The following is a 21,289-nucleotide window of genomic DNA, read 5'->3' as shown; positions in this document are numbered from 1 at the left end:
GTGGTTGAGAAGGTGACATTTGAGTAAATGCCTGAAGAAAATGTTGGAATGAGGTATAAGGATATCTTCTTTTAGGCAAAACAAATAGTCTGCTTCTGCTTACCAAATTTGAGCAACAGTGAGGTAAGGGCAGAGGGAAGTAATAAGAAGTGAGGTTTGAAGTGAGGTAGCATGATGCCTCCAGCTTTGTTCTTTTGGCTTAGGATTGACTTGGCAATGCGGGCTCTTTTTTGGTTCCATATGAACTTTAAAGTAGTTTTTTCCAATTCTGTGAAGAAAGTCATTGGTAGCTTGATGGGGATGGCATTGAATCTATAAATTACCTTGGGCAGTATGGCCATTTTCACGATATTGATTCTTCCTATCTATGACCATGGAATGTTCTTCCATTTGTTTGCGTCCTCTTTTATTTCGTTGAGCAGTGGTTTGTAGTTCTCCTTGAAGAGGTCCTTCACATCCCTTGTAAGTTGGATTCCTAGGTATTTTATTCTCTTTGAAACAATTGTGAATGGGAGTTCACTCATGATTTGGCTGTTTGTCTGTTATTGGTGTGTAAGAATGCTTGTGATTTTCGCACATTGATTTTGTATCCTGAGACTTTGCTGAAGTTGCTTATCAGCCTAAGGAGATTTTGGGCTGAGATGATGGGGTTTTCTAGATATACAATCATGTCATCTGCAAACAGGGACAATTTGACTTCCTCTTTTCCTAATTGAATACCCTTTATTTCCTTCTCCTGCCTGATTGCCCTGGCCAGAACTTCCAACACTATATTTAATAGGGGTGGTGAGAGAGGGCATCCCTGTCTTGTGCCAGTTTTCAAAGGGAAAAGTTTTCAAACTATACTACAAGGCTACAGTAACCAAAACAGCGTGGTACTGGTACCAAAACAGATATAGACCAGTGGAACAGAACAGAGCCCTCAGAAATAATACTACACATCTACAACTATCTGATCTTTGACAAACCTGACAAAAACAAGAAATGGAGAAAGGATTCCCTATTTAACAAATGGTGCTGGGAAAACTGGCTAGCCATATGTAGAAAGCTGAAATGGATCCCTTCCTTACACCTTATACAAAAATTAATTCAAGATGGATTAAAGACTTAAATATTAGACCTAAAACCATAAAAACCCTAGAAGAAAACCTAGGCAATACCATTCAGGACACAGGCATAGGCAAGGACTTCATGTCTAAAACACCAAAAGCAATGGCAACAAAAGCCAAAATTGACAAATGGGATCTAATTACACTAAAGAGCTTCTGCACAGCAATAGAAACTACCATCAAAGTGAACAGGCAACCTACAGAATGGGAGAAAATATTTGCAACCTACTCATCTGACAAAGGGCTAATATCCAGAATCTACAAAGAACTCAAACAGATTTACAAGAAAAAACAAACAACCCCATCAAAAAGTGGGCGAAGGATCTGAAGAGACACTTCTCAAAAGAAGACATTTATGCAGTCAACAGACACATGAAAAAATGCTCATCGTCACTGGCCATCAGAGAAATGCAAATCAAAATCACAATGAGATATCATCTCACACCAGGTAGAATGGCCATCATTAAAAAGTCAGGAAACAACAGGTGCTGGAGAGGATGTGGAGAAATAGGAACACTTTTACACTGTTGGTGGGACTGTAAACTAGTTCAACCATTGTGGAAGACAGTGTGGCAATTCCTCAGGGGTCTAGAACTAGAAATACCATTTGACCCAGCCATTCCCATTACTGGGTATATACCCAAAGGATTATAAATCATGCTGCTATAAAGACACATGCACACGTATGTTTATTGCGGCACTACTCACGATAGCAAAGACTTGGCACCAATCCAAATGTCCAACAATGATAGACTGGATTAAGAAAATGTGGCACATACACCATGGAATACTATGCAGCCATAAAAAATGATGAGTTCATGTCCTTTGTAGGGACATGGATGAAGCTGGAAATCATCGTTCTTAGCAAACTATCCCAAGGACAGAAATCCAAACACTGCATGTTCTCACTCATAGGTGGGAATTGAACAATGAGAACACATGGACACAGGAAGGGGAACATCACACACCGGGGCCTGTCGTGGGGTAGGGGGAGTGGGGAGGGATAGCATTAGGAGATACGCCTAATGTAAATGATGAGTTAATGGGTGCAGCACACCAACATGGCACATGTATACACGTGTAACAAGCCTGCACGTTGTGCACATGTACCCTAGAACTTAAAAGTATAATAAAATTAAAAAAATAAGAAATGACGTTGGAAGGAGGGAAGAAGTACGGAGAAGAGGACAAGCAGATCGTACACATGCTATGAGCAGTTTGGACTTTACTTAGCGAGATTACAAGCCGTCACTGATTTGAGTTTTAAAAGATCACTTTGGTAGCTGTTTTGAGGATAGACTATAGAGTACCAAAGCAGAAGAAAGACCTGCCTGGATGTTATTGCACTAATTGAGTTGTGCACTGATGATGCCTTGGGCCAGAGTGAATGCCACTTGTGAGAAGTGTTTGGAGTCTAGATAGGAAGATAATGCTAACAGGGTTTGCTGGTGGGTTGGATATGGAGTTTGAGAGACAGTGGAGTCAAAGATGACTTCAAGGCTTTTGTTGTGAACAATTAGAAGAATCGAGTTGCCTTGATGGAAGATTGAACTTTTGAAATAACAGATTTCAGAGTGATATGATCCAAATGTCTTACGTCATAACATTCTGTGAGAACAGGGCAGAAGAACGTGACAATTGTTTCTTTGGCAGAATTTTCTGAAGAATATATTGATAAGAGAATCATATTTACATCTTTTGTTCTGTGATGGACTGTGTGTAACAATTATGAAGTCCTTGGATATTTATGCAGAGCATTCTGAAGACCTCACATACTATTGTGTGGTTGGTCTCCAGAGTATCTGAAATTTTTGCTCATGGTCATAGCTACCTGAAGCTAACCCCGCAGCTCTATTATTAGTCTTGGTTTAAGCCAGGTACCTTTTTGAATAAAACTGATAAACCTACCATTAATAACAAATGTTGAAGTCTCCATTATTATATCTAAATTGGTCTAACCTGTCTAATCCTGTGTGTGTAGATTTCAAAATGAAATAAGTATCCTTTGCTTATATTGCTAAAAAGCTGAACTAAATGAAATAGAAAATAAGACAGAAAGTGGTATTTTATACTTTATTCATTCATATATGTGATTCTGGCTCATACTTTTCCAGGCACTCAACAGAACATAGCTGTTTCTTCTGCTAAAGAAAAATCATCGCCCAGCACAACAGAAAAAGTATTTAAGCAGCAAGCAATTCCTTCTGTATTTCCTAAGACATCTATTTCTCCCTTGAACGTGGCACAGGGAGCTTCAGTCAACTCCAGTTCACAAACTGCGGCCCAAGTAAGTTTGTTGTAGTTTTTAAATCATTGCTTTTTAACATTGGATTTTTTTTTATGTTAATAGGAAAATTAGTCTTCAGCATCTAGCAATTTTTCTTTTTTAATTCATTTAGCATCTAGCAATCTGAAATAATACTGTTTCCGCCTCTCTATGCATTTTATGAATACAGACCTAAGAGGCTAGCCAAATTTTAGATATTTCTTAGGTAGAATTTGTACTGTTTGGGTATCTTGATAGTAATAATATCAGAAGTTGTTCTCTACATAATTTTCTTTTAAAAATCATATATTCTTGCTGATTTTCAGGTATTCAGAAACTTTTTTTGGTATAACTATGACGTTGATTTTTTACTTTTCATTCATCTTAAGGTTTGCACAAGACATTCTTTGGTATGTGGGAAGATAATATTAGAACTATTTAGTTTGCCTACAAAAGGAAATTAACCTTTAGCAATATTTAATGCATGGATTGACAACAATATGTAAATTATCTATATAAAGACTTGGTGCCAATAATCTTTCCCTTTTTTTCTTTTAACTGATAAGGAACTATTGCTCTGAATATCATCTTAAATATGTTTTTGTTGTTGAATTGTTCTGTTTTAGGTTACAAAGGGTGTGAAGAGGAAAGCAGATACAACAACTCCTGCAACTTCAGCAGTTAAAGCAAGTAGTGAATTTTCTCCAATATTCACAGAAAAATCAGTGACATTGCCACCTATAAAAGAAAATATGCCAACAAATGTTTTGCCAGATTCTCAGCAACAATATAATGTTGTGAAGAGTGTTAAAGTAACTGAACAATTAAGGCACTGTAGTGAGATTCTTAAAGAAATGCTTGCAAAGAAACATTTTTCATATGCGTGGCCCTTTTATAATCCTGTTGACGTTAATGCTTTGGGACTCCATAACTACTATGACATAGTCAAAAATCCAATGGATCTTGGAACTATTAAGGTAAATGTTGCCTTAAAAGGAAGAACTTCTTTTTCTTGATTATAAAAGTAATTCATCATTGCAAAGAAATCTTAAAATCTAGAAAAAGATGAAGGAAAGTAAGATCATCCGAGTCATACTACCTGGAGTGAGTCTCTGGAAAATTTAAAAATATATCTTTTTGTTTTCCGCCACTTGAATGTGTTCATGGTTCTAGGCCGGGCACAGTGGCTCATGCCTGTAATCTTAGCACTTTGGGAGGCCAAGGTGGGCGGATCACTTGAGGCCAGGAGTTTGAGACCAGCCTGGCCATGGCAAAACCTCGTCTCTACTAAAATATAAAAAAGCTGGGAATGGTGGTGCATGCCTATGGTCCCAGCTACTCCAGAGGCTGAGTCACGAGAATCACTTGAACCTGGGAGGAGGAGAGGTTGCAGTAAGCAGAAATCATGCACTGCACTCCAGGCTGGGTGACAGAGGGAAACTGTCTCAAAAAAAAGATTATATGAAAACACTCTGCTTCTCTGCTTTTGTGATTTTGTTTCAGTTCTCTTTACTTGGAATGTCCTCCTTCCTTATCTCTACTTGTCAAAATTCACTGGATTTTTTTTCAAAGTCTAAAAAATATGAAACAAATGTAGCAAAATTTTATCATTTGTCAAATCTGGATGGTGGGCAATTGTTTTCTGTATATTTGAATTATTTTGTAATATGAACATTTAATATAGGTGCTCAAATAATTATTGAATTGAACTATTTGTGAATCCTGTAGTTTTTCTTTAATTTAGGAGAAAATGGATAACCAAGAATATGAGGATGCATACAAATTTGCGGCAGATGTTAGATTAATGTTCATGAATTGCTACAAGTACAATCCTCCAGATCACGAAGTTGTGACAATGGCAAGAATGCTTCAGGTGAGCCGTTACTTGTGCTCTGAAAGTGTTTTTCCTCTGAACATAGTTGAAACGTTTTTTAGAACCATAACTTAAGAGATAAAGAATAATAACTCCTACACCTCTAAGTATTAAATGGCAAAAACCACAATTACTTTTGCACCAACAAAACAGTTTATGAATTATACTTTTAAAACTGAGAGGGTTGTGTGTTCTGTTTTTTTTTTTTTTTTTTTTTTAGTTCTTGCATCCTTTAGTAGCGAATCTTTTAATGAAGCTGCCCTGCATACAAAGGAAACTGGGGAAATATTAGTGAAGAGGGGATGTAGATATATTATATATAGGGTTGACTAGAGCCCATGTCCCACTGAGGGGACAGTCTAAATGGCTGGAGGTATTAGAATGATCTACCAACTACAGGGCCCTTGAAAGAAGATCCCCTGTGCCAGCCGGGCACGGTTGCTCATGCCTGTACTCCCAGCACTTTGGGAGACTGAGGGGGGTGGATCACGAGGTCAGGAGATCGAGACCATCCTGGCTAACGTGGTGAAACCCCATCTCTACTAAAAAATACAAAAAAATTAGCCAGGCATGGTGGCGCCTGTAGTCCCAGCTGCTGGGGAGACTGAGGCAGGAGAATGGCGTGAACCCGGGAGGCAGAGCTTGCAGTGAGCCAAAATCGCGCCACTGCACTCCAGCCTGGGCGACAGAGCGAGACTCCATCTCAAAAAAAAAAAAAAGAAAAAGGAACTTCTATGTTACTTGAGAGGTCTATCTCGCCTGAAAAAAATGGAGAAAAGTTGTTAAGTTTGGCAGGCAGAGAAGCATGAGTCTTTTTTTTTTTTTTGATATGGAGTTTCGTTCTTGTTGCCCGGGCTGGAGTATAGTGGTGCAATCTTGGCTCACTGCAACCTCAGCCTCCCGGGTTCAAGCGATTCTCCTGCCTCAGCCTCCCAAGTAGCTGGGATTACAGGCATGCGCCACCACACCTGACTAATTTTGTATTTTTAGCAGACACGGAGTTTCTCCATGTTGGTCAGGCTGGTCTTGATCTCCCCATCTCAGGTGATCCACCCCCCTCAGCCTCCCAAAGTGCTAAGATTACAGGCGTGAGCCTTAATACGTTTGAGTCTTAATACGTTTCTTCTGATATATCTTAAAGGAAAAAACAATTCTGGTCAAAATATGACACTGAAATGTACTTTTTATTAAAAGCTATGATTGCTGGATTAAATAAAAAATACAGAAAACCATAACAAACTAATTTTTCATTATAGGATGTTTTCGAAACGCATTTTTCAAAGATCCCAGTTGAACCTGTTGAGAGTACGCCTTTATGTTACATCAAAACAGATATCACAGAAACCACTGGTAGAGAGAACACCAATGAAGCCTCCTCTGAAGGGAACTCTTCTGATGATTCTGAAGATGAACGAGTTAAGCGTCTTACAAAGCTTCAGGAGCAGGTAGTTGATTGTATTGATACAAATTTTGATAATCTATGAGCTACTAATCTATCAGAAAATTTTTTCTGCAGATTTAAAGCTGGTATAGTTAGATCGCTTCATAACTGTGGCTTTATTTACTTATTGGCAAATTTGTAATGTTTAATAGTTTTTCCTAATCAAATATTTATTGTCATAAAAATCTGTTATTTTTAAAAATTATGTTATCTATTCCTAATCATGAGTGGTTGATTCTCATTGAAATGATTTATGAAATAACCAGAGATATTTTATAGATGAAGTCTTATTTAACATTAACTACTTTTTATGATAAAATGTTAAACTGTTCTGGAGCTCAAGTCTGAAAAATCAATGATTAAAAACTTAAGACCAACCAGGCACCGTGGCTCATGCCTGTAACCCCAACACTTTGGGAGGCCAAGGTGGGAGGATTGCTTGAGCCCAGGAGTTCGAGACCAGCTTGGGCCACACAGTGAGACCACGTCTCTACAAAAAAATAAAAAAGGCCGGGCGCGGTGGCTCACGCTTGTAATCCCAGCACTTTGGGAGGCTGAGGCGGGCGGATCACGAGGTCAGGAGATCGAGACCACGGTGAAACCCCGTCTCTACTAAAAATATAAAAAAATCAGCCGGGCGTGGTAGCGGGCGCCTGTAGTCCCAGCTACTCGGAGAGGCTGAGGCAGGAGAATGGCGTGAACCCGGGAGGCGGAGCTTGCAGTGAGCCGAGATCGCGCCACTGCACTCCAGCCTGGGCGGCAGAGCGAGACTCCGCCTCAAAAAAAAAAAAAAAATAAATAAATAAATAAATAAATAAATAAAAATAAAAAAAATGAGGCAGGAGGATCACTTGAGCTTAGGAGGTTCAGGCTGCAGTTAGCCAGGATCACACCACTGCAGTCCCACCTGGGTGACAGAGCAAGACCCTGGCTCAAAAAACAAAAAACTTAAGACCACCTGGAAATGTTATTTATTCTTGATCTGTTGGTAGATGAATATTTAAGTTTATGGGTAGAGCACATGATAGTTTTTGTAATTTAATATATGCCTTTTAAAAATTCAGTGCATTTGTGAAATTAAATAAAAACTTGAAGAAAATGTAATAAGAAATGAATTTCACAAAAGACACTCTTGACTTTGGAGTGGCTTGATTTTTTTCTAGTTTATTTAGAGACATGAATGTTTACAGATTTTTTTCTTTTATCAGCTTAAAGCTGTACATCAACAGCTCCAGGTTTTGTCCCAAGTACCCTTCCGTAAGCTAAATAAAAAGAAAGAGAAGTCTGAAAAGGAAAAGAAAAAGAAAAGGTTAATAACAGCAATGAAAATCCAAGAAAAATGTGTGAGCAAATGAGACTAAAGGAAAAGTCCAAGAGAAAGTAAGTATCTTTTATTATGATAGCTTATTAAGACAATAACGACAAGTTGGACTAAATTTAGTTTTTGTTACAGTCAGCCAAAGAAAAGGAAACGACAGTTCATTGGTCTAAAATCTGAAGATGAAGATAACGCTAAACCTATGAACTATGATGAGAAAAGGCAGTTAAGTTTGAATATAAACAAACTCCCTGGAGATAAACTTGGGCGAGTAGTTCACATAATACAATCAAGAGAGCCTTCTCTGAGCAGTTCCAATCCTGATGAGATAGAGATAGACTTTGAAACACTGAAAGCATCAACACTAAGAGAATTAGAAAAATACGTTTCGGCATGTCTAAGAAAGAGACCATTAAAACCTCCTGGTATGTATTTCTGCATATTAATAGACATCGGTTTTGTATTTATGTTGGTTTTTGGTTATACTCACTTTCTTCCCTCCTAAATCACACAGCTAAGAAAATAATGATGTCCAAAGAAGAACTTCACTCACAGAAAAAACAGCAGTTGGAAAAGCGGTTACTGGATGTTAATAATCAGTTAAATTCTAGGAAATGTCAAACAAAATGTAGGTGGCAGTTTTTGTATGTATGTATGTATGTATGTATGTATGTATGTATGTATGTATGTATGTAGAGACAGGGTCTTGTGATGTTGCCCAGGCTGGCCTTGAACTCCTGGCCTCATGTGATCCTCCACCTTGGCCTCTCAAAGTGCTGAAATTACAGGCATGAGTGACCATGCCCAGCCTAGGTGGCAGTTTTTAAATGTTCCTGCAACTATTTAATTCTTCTGGCATTTTAATATGTTTCTCTGTTTTGTAGCTGATAAAACGCAACCATCCAAAGCTGTTGGAAGTGTTTCCCGACTGAGTGAGAGCAGCAGCAGCAGCTCATCAGAGTCTGAAAGTAGCAGCAGTGACTTAAGCTCTTCAGACAGCAGTGATTCTGAATCAGGTTAGCTGTCCCCTTAAATGTACCTCTGTTGATGGGAGCATTTTTTTTCCTGTAATATTGATTTATATTTTGAAGAAATATTTGCTACTTACCCAGAATCCATGGTTTGTATATCATGCTAATTATTTAATTGCATGTTGACAATCTTAGTATTTTCCCTAAAAGAGATACTGTGTAAGATGAAACTTCGTATTATATGTATATGACATGTAGGTTTGTAATGCTGAAAAAAAGTTTACTCAAGGAGGGATAGTCTCAATAAATAATTTCAAATCTTAATATCAAAATATATCAGATAATAAAATAATGACCTTTACTTGTTTTATAAAATAAAAGGTTATTTGAGAGCACCTTTCACTTTACTCTCCATGATCTATCAGATCACTCTAATGTTGCAAGGGTTGCCATGTTGTGGTACTATGTTCTGAATTGAATAATCCTTTTGAGTTAAGAAACCAGTCATCCTAGAAGCTGTAAATCAGATTTTTTTTTCTACTTCTTTGGTTTCTTCACTGTAGAATATTTTCTTCCATCTATAGAAAAATGTACTTTAAATTCAGATTCTCAGCTATGCTCAAGTGCCATATTATCTTGTATAGTTTAGCAGTTGTATCAAGCTTAGGTCATTTATGGTTTTTTTGTGCTTTTCTATTAATGATTACATAGTTGATAAGTAATCACTACCCCAAGAATACTGACTTGGCAGTGGTGTTCCATCTTTAGTGACCAAAAGGCAAATTCAGAATTTGGACACTGTTATCCCTAAATTTTCTTTATTTTAAATGAGGTGTTTCTTGTGAGATTCAGTTCTCTTTTTAAAGAAACATCTCACACAGAATATTGTGACATCAGGAATTCTTAGCATTATTAAATGCATCCCTCTTTTTTTCAGTGTGGTAGTATGGTCTGCTGACTTGCAATACATTCTATTTAACCCTTAGTTCTGTTTAGTTTGCATTTATATGGTGCTGATTGCTGTATTTTGTTTTTACATTTCTAAAGTATATAGTGATAAACATTTTTTGGAGAATAAACAGAATTTTTACTTTGGGATTTGTCATACTAGAAAATTTTAAAATGTAGGGCTCTGATTATATAGTATTTATTTGACTTCTAAGCATAGAACAATACTGGAAAAACTTAAGTTGCATTTAGTATTTTCAATTGTAATTAGCATTTGTAACTTCATCTAATAAAGCATTTGTGGTCTAATAAGTTAGAGCACTTTGTCTTTTATTTGTAGGATGAAACTCTTACTGTTCCTGTTAGTTTGAATTATCTAATTATAATAAATGCTTCAAGTATTAGAGGTAAAGGACAATATAATACAGAGTTTTCAATAAAGTACCTTAATTTTAATATGAAGATACAATATTATTATATGTTGCTTGGAGGAAAGAATGTTTATCATTAACTTGTGTTCTTAAAATAGTGCAATATATATTCTCTGTTTTTCTAACATTCTATCAGAATAATTCAGCCTCAGAATTCAAACCTTTTTTTTTTTTTTTTTTTTTTTGGAGACGGAGTCTCCCTCTGTCGCCCAGGCTGGAGTGCAGTGGCACGATCTCGGCTCACTGCAAGCTTGCAAGCTCCACCTCCTGGCTTCACGCCATTCTCCTGCCTTAACCTCCCAAGTAGCTCGGACTACAGGCACGCCCAGCTAATTTTTTGTATTTTTAGTAGAGACGGGGTTTCACCATATTAGCCAGGATGGTCTCGATCTCCTGACCTTGTGATCCACCCACCTCGGCCTCCCAAAGTGCTGGGATTCCAGGCATTAGCCACCGCACCTGGCCTAGAATTCAAATCTTAAAATATTGCTGTGTTGAATTTTTATTTTATGGCTGACATTTTTGTTTACTGTCATCTTTTTCAATTAAGAGGAGTTTTAAAATATATAATGTTGAAATCAAAGTAGCAAGTTTTTGTTTTTTTGGTTTTTTTGAGACAGATTCTCACTCTGTCGCCCAGGCTGGAGTGCAGTGATGTGATCATGGCTTACTGCAACCTCTGCCTCCTGGGTTCAAGCGATCCTCCCACTGCAGTCTCCCAAGTAGCTGGGATTACAAGTGTATGCCACCACACCCAGATAATTTTTGTATTTTTAGTAGAGATGGGGTTTCACCATGTTGTCCAGGCTGGTCTTGAACTCCTGACCTCAAGTGATTCTCCCTCCTTGGTCTCCCAAAGTGCTGGAATTACAGGCGTGAGCCACTGTGCCCAGTCTAAAGTACCAAGTTTTTATATTTGAACCTACATTATGGATAGTGTACAATTTGTGACACAAAGTCAATTTGTCTTCTAATCTGATAGAGTGTGAGTTGTTTATTTTTGAAATTTTAATTGTTTTGTGAACAAACTGCTTTACTGGAAAAACACTTTATATATGTTATAAATTGCAAATGCAAAGACAAATGGGAAAAAATTATATCTTTGCTTAATACTAAATGAAGTAATTGGACCTTTTGTCCTAATTTTTTTTTGCCTTTCTCCACATCTTCTAATGTTCTAAATATCAATTTCAGTTGCAGCTGTTATTTTAAAGGCTCTTAATTTCTAGCGTATAAACTAAGAACATTTTTTACTTCCCTGGGAACAACAACACACACACAAAAAAAGCCCTGAAAATTGTGAAAAATAAGCAAGTCAAATCATATCATTAGCAATATCTACTATAAAAATAATTAAAGCACCTACTATTCTTAATTATACCAGTAACATTCTCAAGTAACAGATGGCAAATTCTATGTCAAAGTTTCAAGCATGGGCAGAATGAGGCTATTTACTAAGAAAATTTAATTTATGAAAATTAGGCACATCAGCAAAAGCTTTATCTGCTACATCAGTAAAAATTGACTGGAAATATAAATATGAAAAAATACAAATATGAAAAAATAAAAATAAATTTCTTTTTTTTTTTGAGACAGGGTCTGGCTCTGTTGCCCAGGCTATAGTGCAGTAGCATGATCATGGCTCACTCCTCTGCCTCTTGGGCTCAAGCCATCCTCCTGCCTCAGCCTGCCAAGTAGCTGGGCCTACAGGTGTGTGCCACCACGCTGGGCTAATTTTTGTACTTTTTTTTTGACAAAAAGGTATAGGGTTTCAACATGTTTCCGAGGTTGGTCTTGAACTCCTGAGCTCAAGTGATCCACTCACCTCGGCCTCCCAAAGTGCTGGGATTACAGGTCTGAGCCACCATGCTTGGCCCATAAATATGATTTTTATTGCTTTAAAAATAATTATGATTTGGCCAGAACTGAAACTTGCTGTTGGATATCATGATTCCAGAATTCTGTTTAATAGGCTTTTGATTATTTATTGAAGATAATAGGCTTTGATTATTATTTTATTTATTGTTTTTTGAGATGGAGTCTCACTCTGTCTCTCAGGCTGGGGTGCAGTGGCACAATCTTGGCCCACTGCAACCTCCGCCTCCCGGGTTCAAGCGATCGAGTAGCTGGGACTACAGGAGTATGCCACCACATCGGCTAATTTTTTATTTTTAGTAGAGACGGGGTTTCACCATGTTGGCCAGGCTGGTCTGGAACTCCTGACCTCAGGTGATCCGCCCACCTCGGCCTTCCAAAGTGCTGGGATTACAGGCGTGAGCCACCGCGCCTGGCCGGCTTTGATTATTTATTGTAGACAAAAGATATGAATGTAATTGTATTTCTTCAAAATTTTAATAGAGGAAACTTTTCTGAAAGCTTCTGTGAAAAATTATCTTCTAATAGATTATTAATCTTTAGTAATTTCTTCTTTTTTTTTTTTTTTTTGAGATGGAGTCTCACTCTTTCACCCGGGCTGGAGTGCAGTGGTGCAGTCTTGGCTCACTGCAACCTCTGCCTCCCAGGTTCAAGCGGTTTTCGTGCGTCAGCCTCCCAAGTAGTGGAAATTACAGGTACCCGCCACCATGCCTAGCTAATTTTTTTTTTTTGGAGACAGTCTTGCTCTTGTTACCCAGGCTGGAATGCAGTGGCGCAATCTCGGCTCACTGCAAGCTCTGCCTCCTGGGTTTACGACATTCTCCTGCCTCAGCATCCCGAGTAGCTGGGACTACAGGCGCCTGCCACCATGCCCGGCTAATTTTTTGTATTTTTAGTAGAGACGGGGTTTTACCGTGTTAGTCAGGATGGTCTCGATCTCCTGACCTGGTGATCCGCCCGCCTCGGCCTCCCAAAGTGCTGGGATTACAGGCATGAGCCACTGCGCCTGGCAATTTTTTGTATTTTTAGTAGAAATGGGGTTTCATCATGTTGGCTAGGCTGGTCTCAAACTCCTGACCTCAGGTGATCTGAGCACCTGGCCTCCCAAAGTGCTGGGATTACAGTAGTGAGTCATCGTGCCTGGTCTTTAGTAATTTTTTCTTAATGTAATTTTCATTTAGTATCTGTCTTCCTGGATTTTCTTATAGCAATTTGGCTACATGCAATTTTTCAAAGCAAGTCAGTCTTTTATAATGTTTGTGTCAGAGATAGAGCTTTAATTACTTTTTTTTTTTTTTTTGTCTTTTTGAGAGGGAGTCTGCTCTGTTGCCCAGGCTGGAGTTCAGTGGAGCCCTCTCGGGTCACTGCAAGCTCTGCCTCCTGGGTTCATGCTATTCTCCTGCCTCAGCCTCCCTAGCAGCTGGGACTACAGACGCCTGCCACCACGCCCGGCTAATTTTTTCTATTTTTAGTAGACACAGGGTTTCACCGTGTTAGCCAGGATGGTCTTGATCTCCTGACCTCATGATCCGTGCGCCTCGGCCTCTCAAAGTGCTGGGATTACAGGCATGAGCCACCATGCCTGGCACTTTTTCTAAAGTCTTTTTTTTTTTTCTTTTTCTTTTTTTTCTGAGACTGAATCTTGCCTTGTCGCCCAGGCTGGAGTGCAGTGGCGCAACTCGGCTCACTGCAAGCTCCACCTCCTGAGTTCACGCCATTCTCCTGTCCCAGCCTCCCAAGTAGCTGGGACTACAGGTGCCCGCCACCATGCCCGGCTAATTTTTTGTATTTTTTAGTAGAGACGGGGTTTCACCATGTTAGCCAGGATGGTCTCCATCTCCTGACCTCATGATCCGCCCGCCTCGGCCTCCCAAAGTGCTGGGATTACAGGCATGAGCCACCGTGCCCGGCCTAAAGTTTTAAATATTATTGACTTCTTATAGTTATACTGTGTTATGAGTTGGTCTCTCTTTACTACAATATCGTTATTCTGTTTAGGTGTGGCAAATGTTTTAAGGTTTAATATCTGAAAAATCTTTGAGTGTTGTAAGTAGTATTGAAGCTATTTATTATTCCACATTACTTAAGTGGTTATCTTTCATCATCCCCAAACTTCAGTTTATGCACTTTTAAAAATATAGACTTAGGTCTGCTTTGAGAGCTTGTTTGGAGGGTCTAGCAGGGGAGCACAGCTACTCGTATACCCTTGACCGATGAACAGTCCTCCTCTATCAGAGAAGGTTCTCTTCTACCAAGTGCACAGCTTCGGGAGGGATGTACATGGAGTGGTGAGGGAGAAAAGATCAGCCAAATCAACCCTTTTATCAATGGGGTGACAGGTGTTACAGCCAGGTCACCCTCACTTCCTTAATTCTGCTTTGTTAAGTAGGATTGATCACATGGGTGGAACATTAATTTCCAAGGAAAGTTTTATTTAAAAATCTAGCAAATTCACTTAATTCTCATTTTAAACAAGATATTAAATCAGTTTCAAGATAGTTGTAATGAAATCCCAAATCCTTTTTTCTTTTTTTTTTGAGACAGAGTCTCACTCTGTTGCCCAGGCTGGAGTGCAGTGGCGCGATCTCGGCTTACTGCAAGCTCCGCCTCCCGGGTTCACGCCGTTTTCCTGCCTCAGCCTCCCGAGTAGCTGGGACTACAGGTGCCTGCCACCACGCCCCTCTAATTTTTTGTATTTTTAGTAGAGATGGGGTTTCACCATGTTAGCCAGGATGATCTTGATCTCCTGATCTCTTGATCCACCCACCTTGGCCTCCCAAAGTGCTGGGATTACAGGCGTGAGCCACCGCGCCCATCCCAAATCCTTGAAAAATGAAAATGAGAGCTCTATGGACTGGAAGCAGCATGTCATTGCAAATTTTAATGTGATTTGATTTTATTTATCTTTTTGACTGGTGTCAGCATATGCAGATAAGTCAAGAACATTTATTAAACATCAGTATAAATATAAAATATTTTAAAATGATTTTTCATAACTAAAATCATTAAATGTCAGATCAAAGATGTAGCCAAGCCTTGAAAATGAAATCAATTCTAATGCATGTATCTTATGTTGACTAGGCTGTGCTAGTATGCACACATAAGCTATTGAGAGTTTTCTAATGCTCAACAACCTTGGGGTTACCTTGAGTGATTTATAGGGAGGAATATAACTAATAGCTTTAATCCTGTGACTAATAATGATACTGAGAAAAAAATCAAAAGGAACAGCTTATCAATAGGAGTGCTTTTAATTAAAACCTTATAGGAAATAACTCCAGGAACTGTCTAAATATAAGCTCAGATACTTGATTAGTGTGAAATAGAATTTTTTCAATGTACTTAATTTCAATTTTTACAGAGTTAAACACAAAGAAACTAAATGGTTATGACATCAATTCACTGTTTTTCTTTAGCTGTTTAAGACTTAAAGTGAATTTGTCACTTCATCCTTTGGACTTTTTGCATTTTATCTGATTTAGTGTAATGTTCAGAGAATGAAATTTATAAGTTCTTTAAATAACATTTGTTTCTTTTTTTAAAAAGCTTTCTTAGTTATGGGTGACATCAAACAGGAATAAATAAATTTGTAATTTTAGTACTACCACCTAGGTCTTCTATAGACATGACAAGGATAGGATTTTTTTCATGCAAGGTTTGGAAACCACAAACTTTGTTCAAGCCTAGATTTTAACTTTTTAGAGGAGGATGATTTAGTAAGTGCAGGAGGTATACAAGGAAAGTCTCTAAATAATCTTTGCCATTCAAACTAGAAAGCTAAAGGTAAATGACTAGAGTTTATTAAATTATTTTAGACTTTCATAAATTTCTCTCATTTTTTTTTTTTTTTGGAGACAGAGTCTCACTGTTGCCAAGGCTGGAGGGCAGTGGCTCGATCTCAGCTAACTGCAACCTCTGCCTCCTAGGTTCAAGCCTTCCAAGTAGCTGGGCAACAGACATGCACCACCAAGCCTGGCTAATTTTTGTATTTTTAGTAGAGACTGGGTTTCACCATGTTGGCCAGGCTGGTCTTGAACTCCTGGCTTCAAGCGATCTGCCTGCCTCGGCCTCCCAAAGTGCTGGGATTACAGGCATGAGCCACCACACCTGGCCTACCAATCACTTTTCTATAATCTGTCCTCTATAACAAAAGTGTGATTTCTTTTTCTAATTTAAAAGTTTTGGTAATTATTTCTGCTATATACATTCTGTTTTTTTTTTTTTTTTTTTTTTTTGAGATGGAATCTCACTTAGTTGCCCAGGCTGGAGTGCAGTGGTGCGATCTCGGCTCACTGCAACCTACGCTTCCTGGGTTCAAGCAATTCTCCTGCCTCAGCCTCCTGAGTAGCTGGAGCTACAGGTGCACACCACCATCCCCGGCTAATTTTTTTGATATTTTCTAGTAGAGATGGGGTTTCACCATATTGGCCAGGCTGGTCTCAAACACCTGACCTCATGGTCTGCCCGCCTCAGCCTGCCTCAGCCTCCCAAAGTGCTGGGATTACAGGCGTGAGCCACTGCGCCTGGCCTTGTTTTTTTTTTTTTTTTTTTTTTTTTTAATCAGACTATGTTCCTATTCAACTCTTCAAGTTTTTTAGTTCAAATTGGCTTGCTGATAATATTTAGTATCTCTGGAACATTATCTCAGTGCTTTGATTGGTGATAGGTATTAAGTAAACTCTATAATCAAATCTCTATGATTACAGATCTTTTTTTAGTTCTATAGTTTTTTTTTTTTTTTTTGAGACTGAGTCTCGCTCTTTCACCCAGGCTGGAGTGCAATGGCACAATCTCCACTCACTGCAGCCTCTGCCTCCCGGCTTCAAGCAGTTTTTCTGCCTCAGCCTCCCGAGTAGCTGGGATTACAGGCACCTGCCACCACGCCCAGCTAATTTTTGTGTTTTTAGTAGAGATGAAGTTTCACAATGTTGACAGGCTGGTCTGCAATTCCTGACCTGGTGATCCTCCTGCCTCAGCCTCCCAAAGTGCTGGAATCACAGGTGTGAGCCACTGTGCCCGGCCTATGGTTAACTTTTTTTGACAGTTTAAAATGAAAACTTTGGTAATAAAGTTTTATATTGAGTTTTTAGGGGAGATGTGAAATTAAAACATTTATAATTAGAATATATGCCACAGTATGCATTTGTTTAATAGTACATATATTATCCACTTTGATCCTCTTAAGGTAGGTGTATACATGCTGTCATACTTCCCTAGAGAAATTAGTTGGCAATGTGTAAGTTGTCATTATTGTTATCGATTTTATTTATTTTTATTTATTTATTTATTTATTTTGAGACAGCATCTTGCTCTGTCGTCCAGGCTGGAGTGCTGTGGCACCATCTCGGTTCACTGAAACCACTGCCTCCCAGGTTCAAGCGATTTTTGTGCCTCAGCCTCCCAAGTAGCTGGGATTACAGGTTTGCACCACCACGCCCAGCTAATTTTTGTATTTTTGGTAGGGGGGTGGTTTTCACCAGGCTGGCCAGGCTGGTCTCAAACTCCTGACCTCAGGTGATCAGCCTGCCTTGGCTTCCCAAAGTGCTGGGATTACAGGTGTGAGCTACCACTCCCGGCCTTGTTATCGATTTTAATTGATGTTTGCTAGCACTGATAGAGCTTCTTCACTAATTGAAATATGGTTGTAAGTTTGGTAGTGAAAATATGTATGTTTGTCTTTTAATTTCAAAGGCCAGGAACTTATGAATAAGCATATATGTGTAGTTTTAGTTTATTATGCTCTTAAAAAATCAGTTATATAAGATTAGAATGAGAAGCAAAATGCTGAGAATTTTATGAGGCATATAGTAGGTGTTTTTATTTTTTAATTAAAATTCCTTGATGCCTTTTGCTAATATCTTTAGATTTTGAGGTGCTAAGTTTTTGGGACTTCTAACTCCTGACCTCAAGTGATCCACCGGCCTCAGCCTCTCAAAGTGCTGGGATTACAGGCGTGAGCCACCGCACCGGCCTTGAGGTGCTAAGTTTTATAATAATTTTGAGCTTAGTTTTATATATTAGAAAACTAAAGTGATGCCCTTGAATTTTTTTTTTAGTAGAACCCAATCTGGTATATTTGTGCTAAAGAGTTTATATTGTAGGATAATGTAGTTTTAGGTGCATAGTTGAATAATTTAGATGTATAGATATACATATATGATCATATTAATGAAGTCTTTTTGGTTTTTGTAGTTTTTTTTGTTCAAAGCTGAAACCATAATTTCTCCTTTATGATTACGATTATTTTTAGAAAGGGTTTGGCTCTGTCACCCAGGCTGGAGTGCAGTGGTGCAATCTCGGCTCACTGCAACCTCTGCCTTTTGGGTTCAAGCGATTCTCTGCCTCAGCCTCCCAAATAGCTGGGACTACAGGTGCACACCACCACACCTGGCTAATTTTTGTTTTTTTTTTTTTTTTTTTTTTTTTTTTTTTTGAGATGGAGTCTTGCTCTTTCACCCAGGCTGGAGTGCAGTGGCGTGATCTCGGCTTACTGCAGGCTCCGCCCCCCGGGGTTCACACCATTCTCCTGCCTCAGCCTCCCTATTAGCTGGGACTACAGGCGCCTGCCACCTCACCCGGCTAATTTTTTGTATTTTTAGTAGAGACGGGGTTTCACCGTGTTAGCCAGGATGGTCTCAATCTCCTGACCTCGTGATCCGCCCGCCTCGGCCTCCCAAAGTGCTGGGATTACAGGCGTGAGCCACCGCGCCTGGCCATAATTTTTGTATTTTTACTAGAGATGGGGTTTCAACTTGTTGGCCAGGCTGGTCTGAACTCCTGACCTCAAGTGATCTAACTGCCTCAGCCTCCCAAAGTGCTGGGATTACAGGCATGAGCCACCATGCCCTGCCTAATATGTCCTTTAAATGCGAAAGCTACCTGGATGTATATTCTAATCTTCTCAGTCTGTCTCCTTCTCTTCCCCCTATGCCTAGCCTGCAACACTTAAGTAATACTTAGCTGAGTGACATTAAGAAGGTTTATGTCATTTTAAATACTTGAATTATTTAAATTAAAGGATGTCATTGAGTGGCATTTAGCCATTTTAACAATGTCCAGCATCAAACATTTTAGGAAAGGAAAGAACAGTAACACATCCAGTGGAAACTGATGGCTTTTCAGAAGGCAGAAGGTAATTATTAAAATTAGAATGTTTTAAGTTTGAATAATGTTTGGTGTTGACCATCCGTGGTGTCCTGGAGCATGAAACAAATAACACTCCAGGTGGTCATGAAAGCTGGCTTGTAGAGACTGATCAAGGCAGTTACTACCAGTTTGGTGCTTTACCTTACTGACCCAGGATTGTGACTGGGGAGGATAGCATCAGAAACAATTGTAGGATAAAGAAAGAGAAACCCACTAGCACCCTGTTGGAGAGATCTCTTTTTATGTCTGCTTCTACTGCCAGTGTCAGCTCTACAGTATTTCTAAAGGCAGAGGAGATACTATGAAACCCATTTCTTGCTGTATAGCTGAGGCTGCCAAATAGCTTAGAAGTATTTAATCAGATAGAATCTTTATTATAGAGTTTAGCAAGCACAGCAGACCTTTCCACAGAACTAAAATAGCTTTACTTTTAATAAAAGACTGTATCCTCTCAGATAAATGACATCCCCTTCTCTTATAGTAAATTATTTTTTAAAATTAAGCCTCTTAGGGCTATATTTATGGCTACTTGATAAAAGGTGATTTTAGCATAATGGGTGCTGCTTGTTTGAAACCTTATCTCTGTTGCAACATATTCCTTTTTAAACTGTCAATTATTCAAGCTCTTTACTGTGATGTAACATACTGCACTTTTTGGCCTAAACAATGTAAATTAAAATTTGTGAGTGGATATTTACTCCACTATAGGAAGATAAAGTAATCTTGAAAGCAGGTATCCCTTTAGAAATTTTAGCTGATTCAAAGAGGGTGAAAACCTGTGACTCTAAGGATTTCTTGATATGAGAGGTTGGTAATAAAGGCATTTTTTTGAAATCACCCGTGTATTTCTTTCTTTTTTTGAGACGGAGTCTCGCTCTCTTGCCCAGCCTGGAGTGCAGTGGCGTGATCTTGGCTCACTGCAACCTCCGCTTCCCAGGTTCAAGTGATTCTCCTGCCTCAGCCTCCCGAGTAGCTGGGACTAAAGGCATGTGCCACCACACCCTGCTAATTTTTTGTATTTTTAGTAGCGATGGGGTTTCACTGTGTTAGCCCAGATGGTCTCCATCTCCTGACCTCGTGATCCACCCGCCTCAGCCTCCCAAAGTGCTGGGATTACAGGTGTGAGCCACTGCGCCCAGCCCCCACTGTTTTTCTAATATGGAAAAATTATAACTTGGTATTTTTTAAGCTAATAAATATTAAAATATTTATGTGTATATATTTGCAGAAATGTTCCCTAAGTTTATAGAAGTAAAACCAAATGATTCTCCTTCTAAAGAGAATGTAAAGGTAAGTGAATTCTTTATTTGTATCTCTGAATTTGAAAAGTATGTATAACTCATGGGTGTAGTAGTAGCTTTCTTTAAAATTGTTTTTAATTTTATTTACACGAAGAAAGTTGTCACTGTTTTTAGCTTATCAACTAAATGTTCAGTGATTTCTTCCTGAAGAAGACCGAATAGGGAAGCTATTTGGCTTCATTTTTCAATAGGATATAACTGTTATATAAGCCAAATGGATAAGCAGAACAAATTCTAGAAGCTTCAGCTTATCCCTGAGAGTCTGAATACAGAGGGATGGCCTTGGTATCCTGAATGAGTGTACAGAACTGTGCGTACAGTGAAGTGAAATTTCTCAAAAGATGGTAGGAGAATGGTAGTTAAGGTTTCTACAGATAAAGCTTATAATTGCCAGCTAACCATTTTGGCACATCTATGTTTGACTAGTAGTTGATGTGCTTTGAAAAGAACAGAAGTGGCCGGGCATGGTGGCTCACACCTGTAATCCCAGCACTTTGGGAGGCCGAAGCGGGCAGATCACCAGGTCAGGAGATCGAGACCATCCTGGCTAACACGGTGAAACCCTGTCTCTACTAAAAATACAAAAAATTAGCCGGGCGTGGCGGCATGC

General features: G+C 38.9%; 1 protein-coding gene across 1 annotated transcript in view; it reads left to right on the top strand.

The window, feature by feature from the left end:
• The window catches only part of BRDT (bromodomain testis associated), a 76,821-nt gene that overhangs the window by 32,442 nt on the left and 23,090 nt on the right, over window positions 1-21,289 (top strand). The window contains 10 exon segments of the mRNA XM_030825048.1: window positions 3,224-3,396; window positions 4,002-4,352; window positions 5,120-5,248; window positions 6,505-6,693; window positions 7,898-7,985; window positions 7,988-8,069; window positions 8,143-8,432; window positions 8,522-8,635; window positions 8,892-9,023; window positions 20,607-20,668. Coding sequence (XP_030680908.1) covers window positions 3,224-3,396; window positions 4,002-4,352; window positions 5,120-5,248; window positions 6,505-6,693; window positions 7,898-7,985; window positions 7,988-8,069; window positions 8,143-8,432; window positions 8,522-8,635; window positions 8,892-9,023; window positions 20,607-20,668 — 1,610 coding nt within the window.

Source organism: Nomascus leucogenys, chromosome 12 (genome assembly GCF_006542625.1).
Source record: "Nomascus leucogenys isolate Asia chromosome 12, Asia_NLE_v1, whole genome shotgun sequence".
Taxonomy (NCBI): domain Eukaryota; kingdom Metazoa; phylum Chordata; class Mammalia; order Primates; family Hylobatidae; genus Nomascus; species Nomascus leucogenys.
The sequence above is the reverse complement of the archived record's forward strand: the minus strand, read 5'-3'. Positions and strand labels throughout refer to the sequence as shown.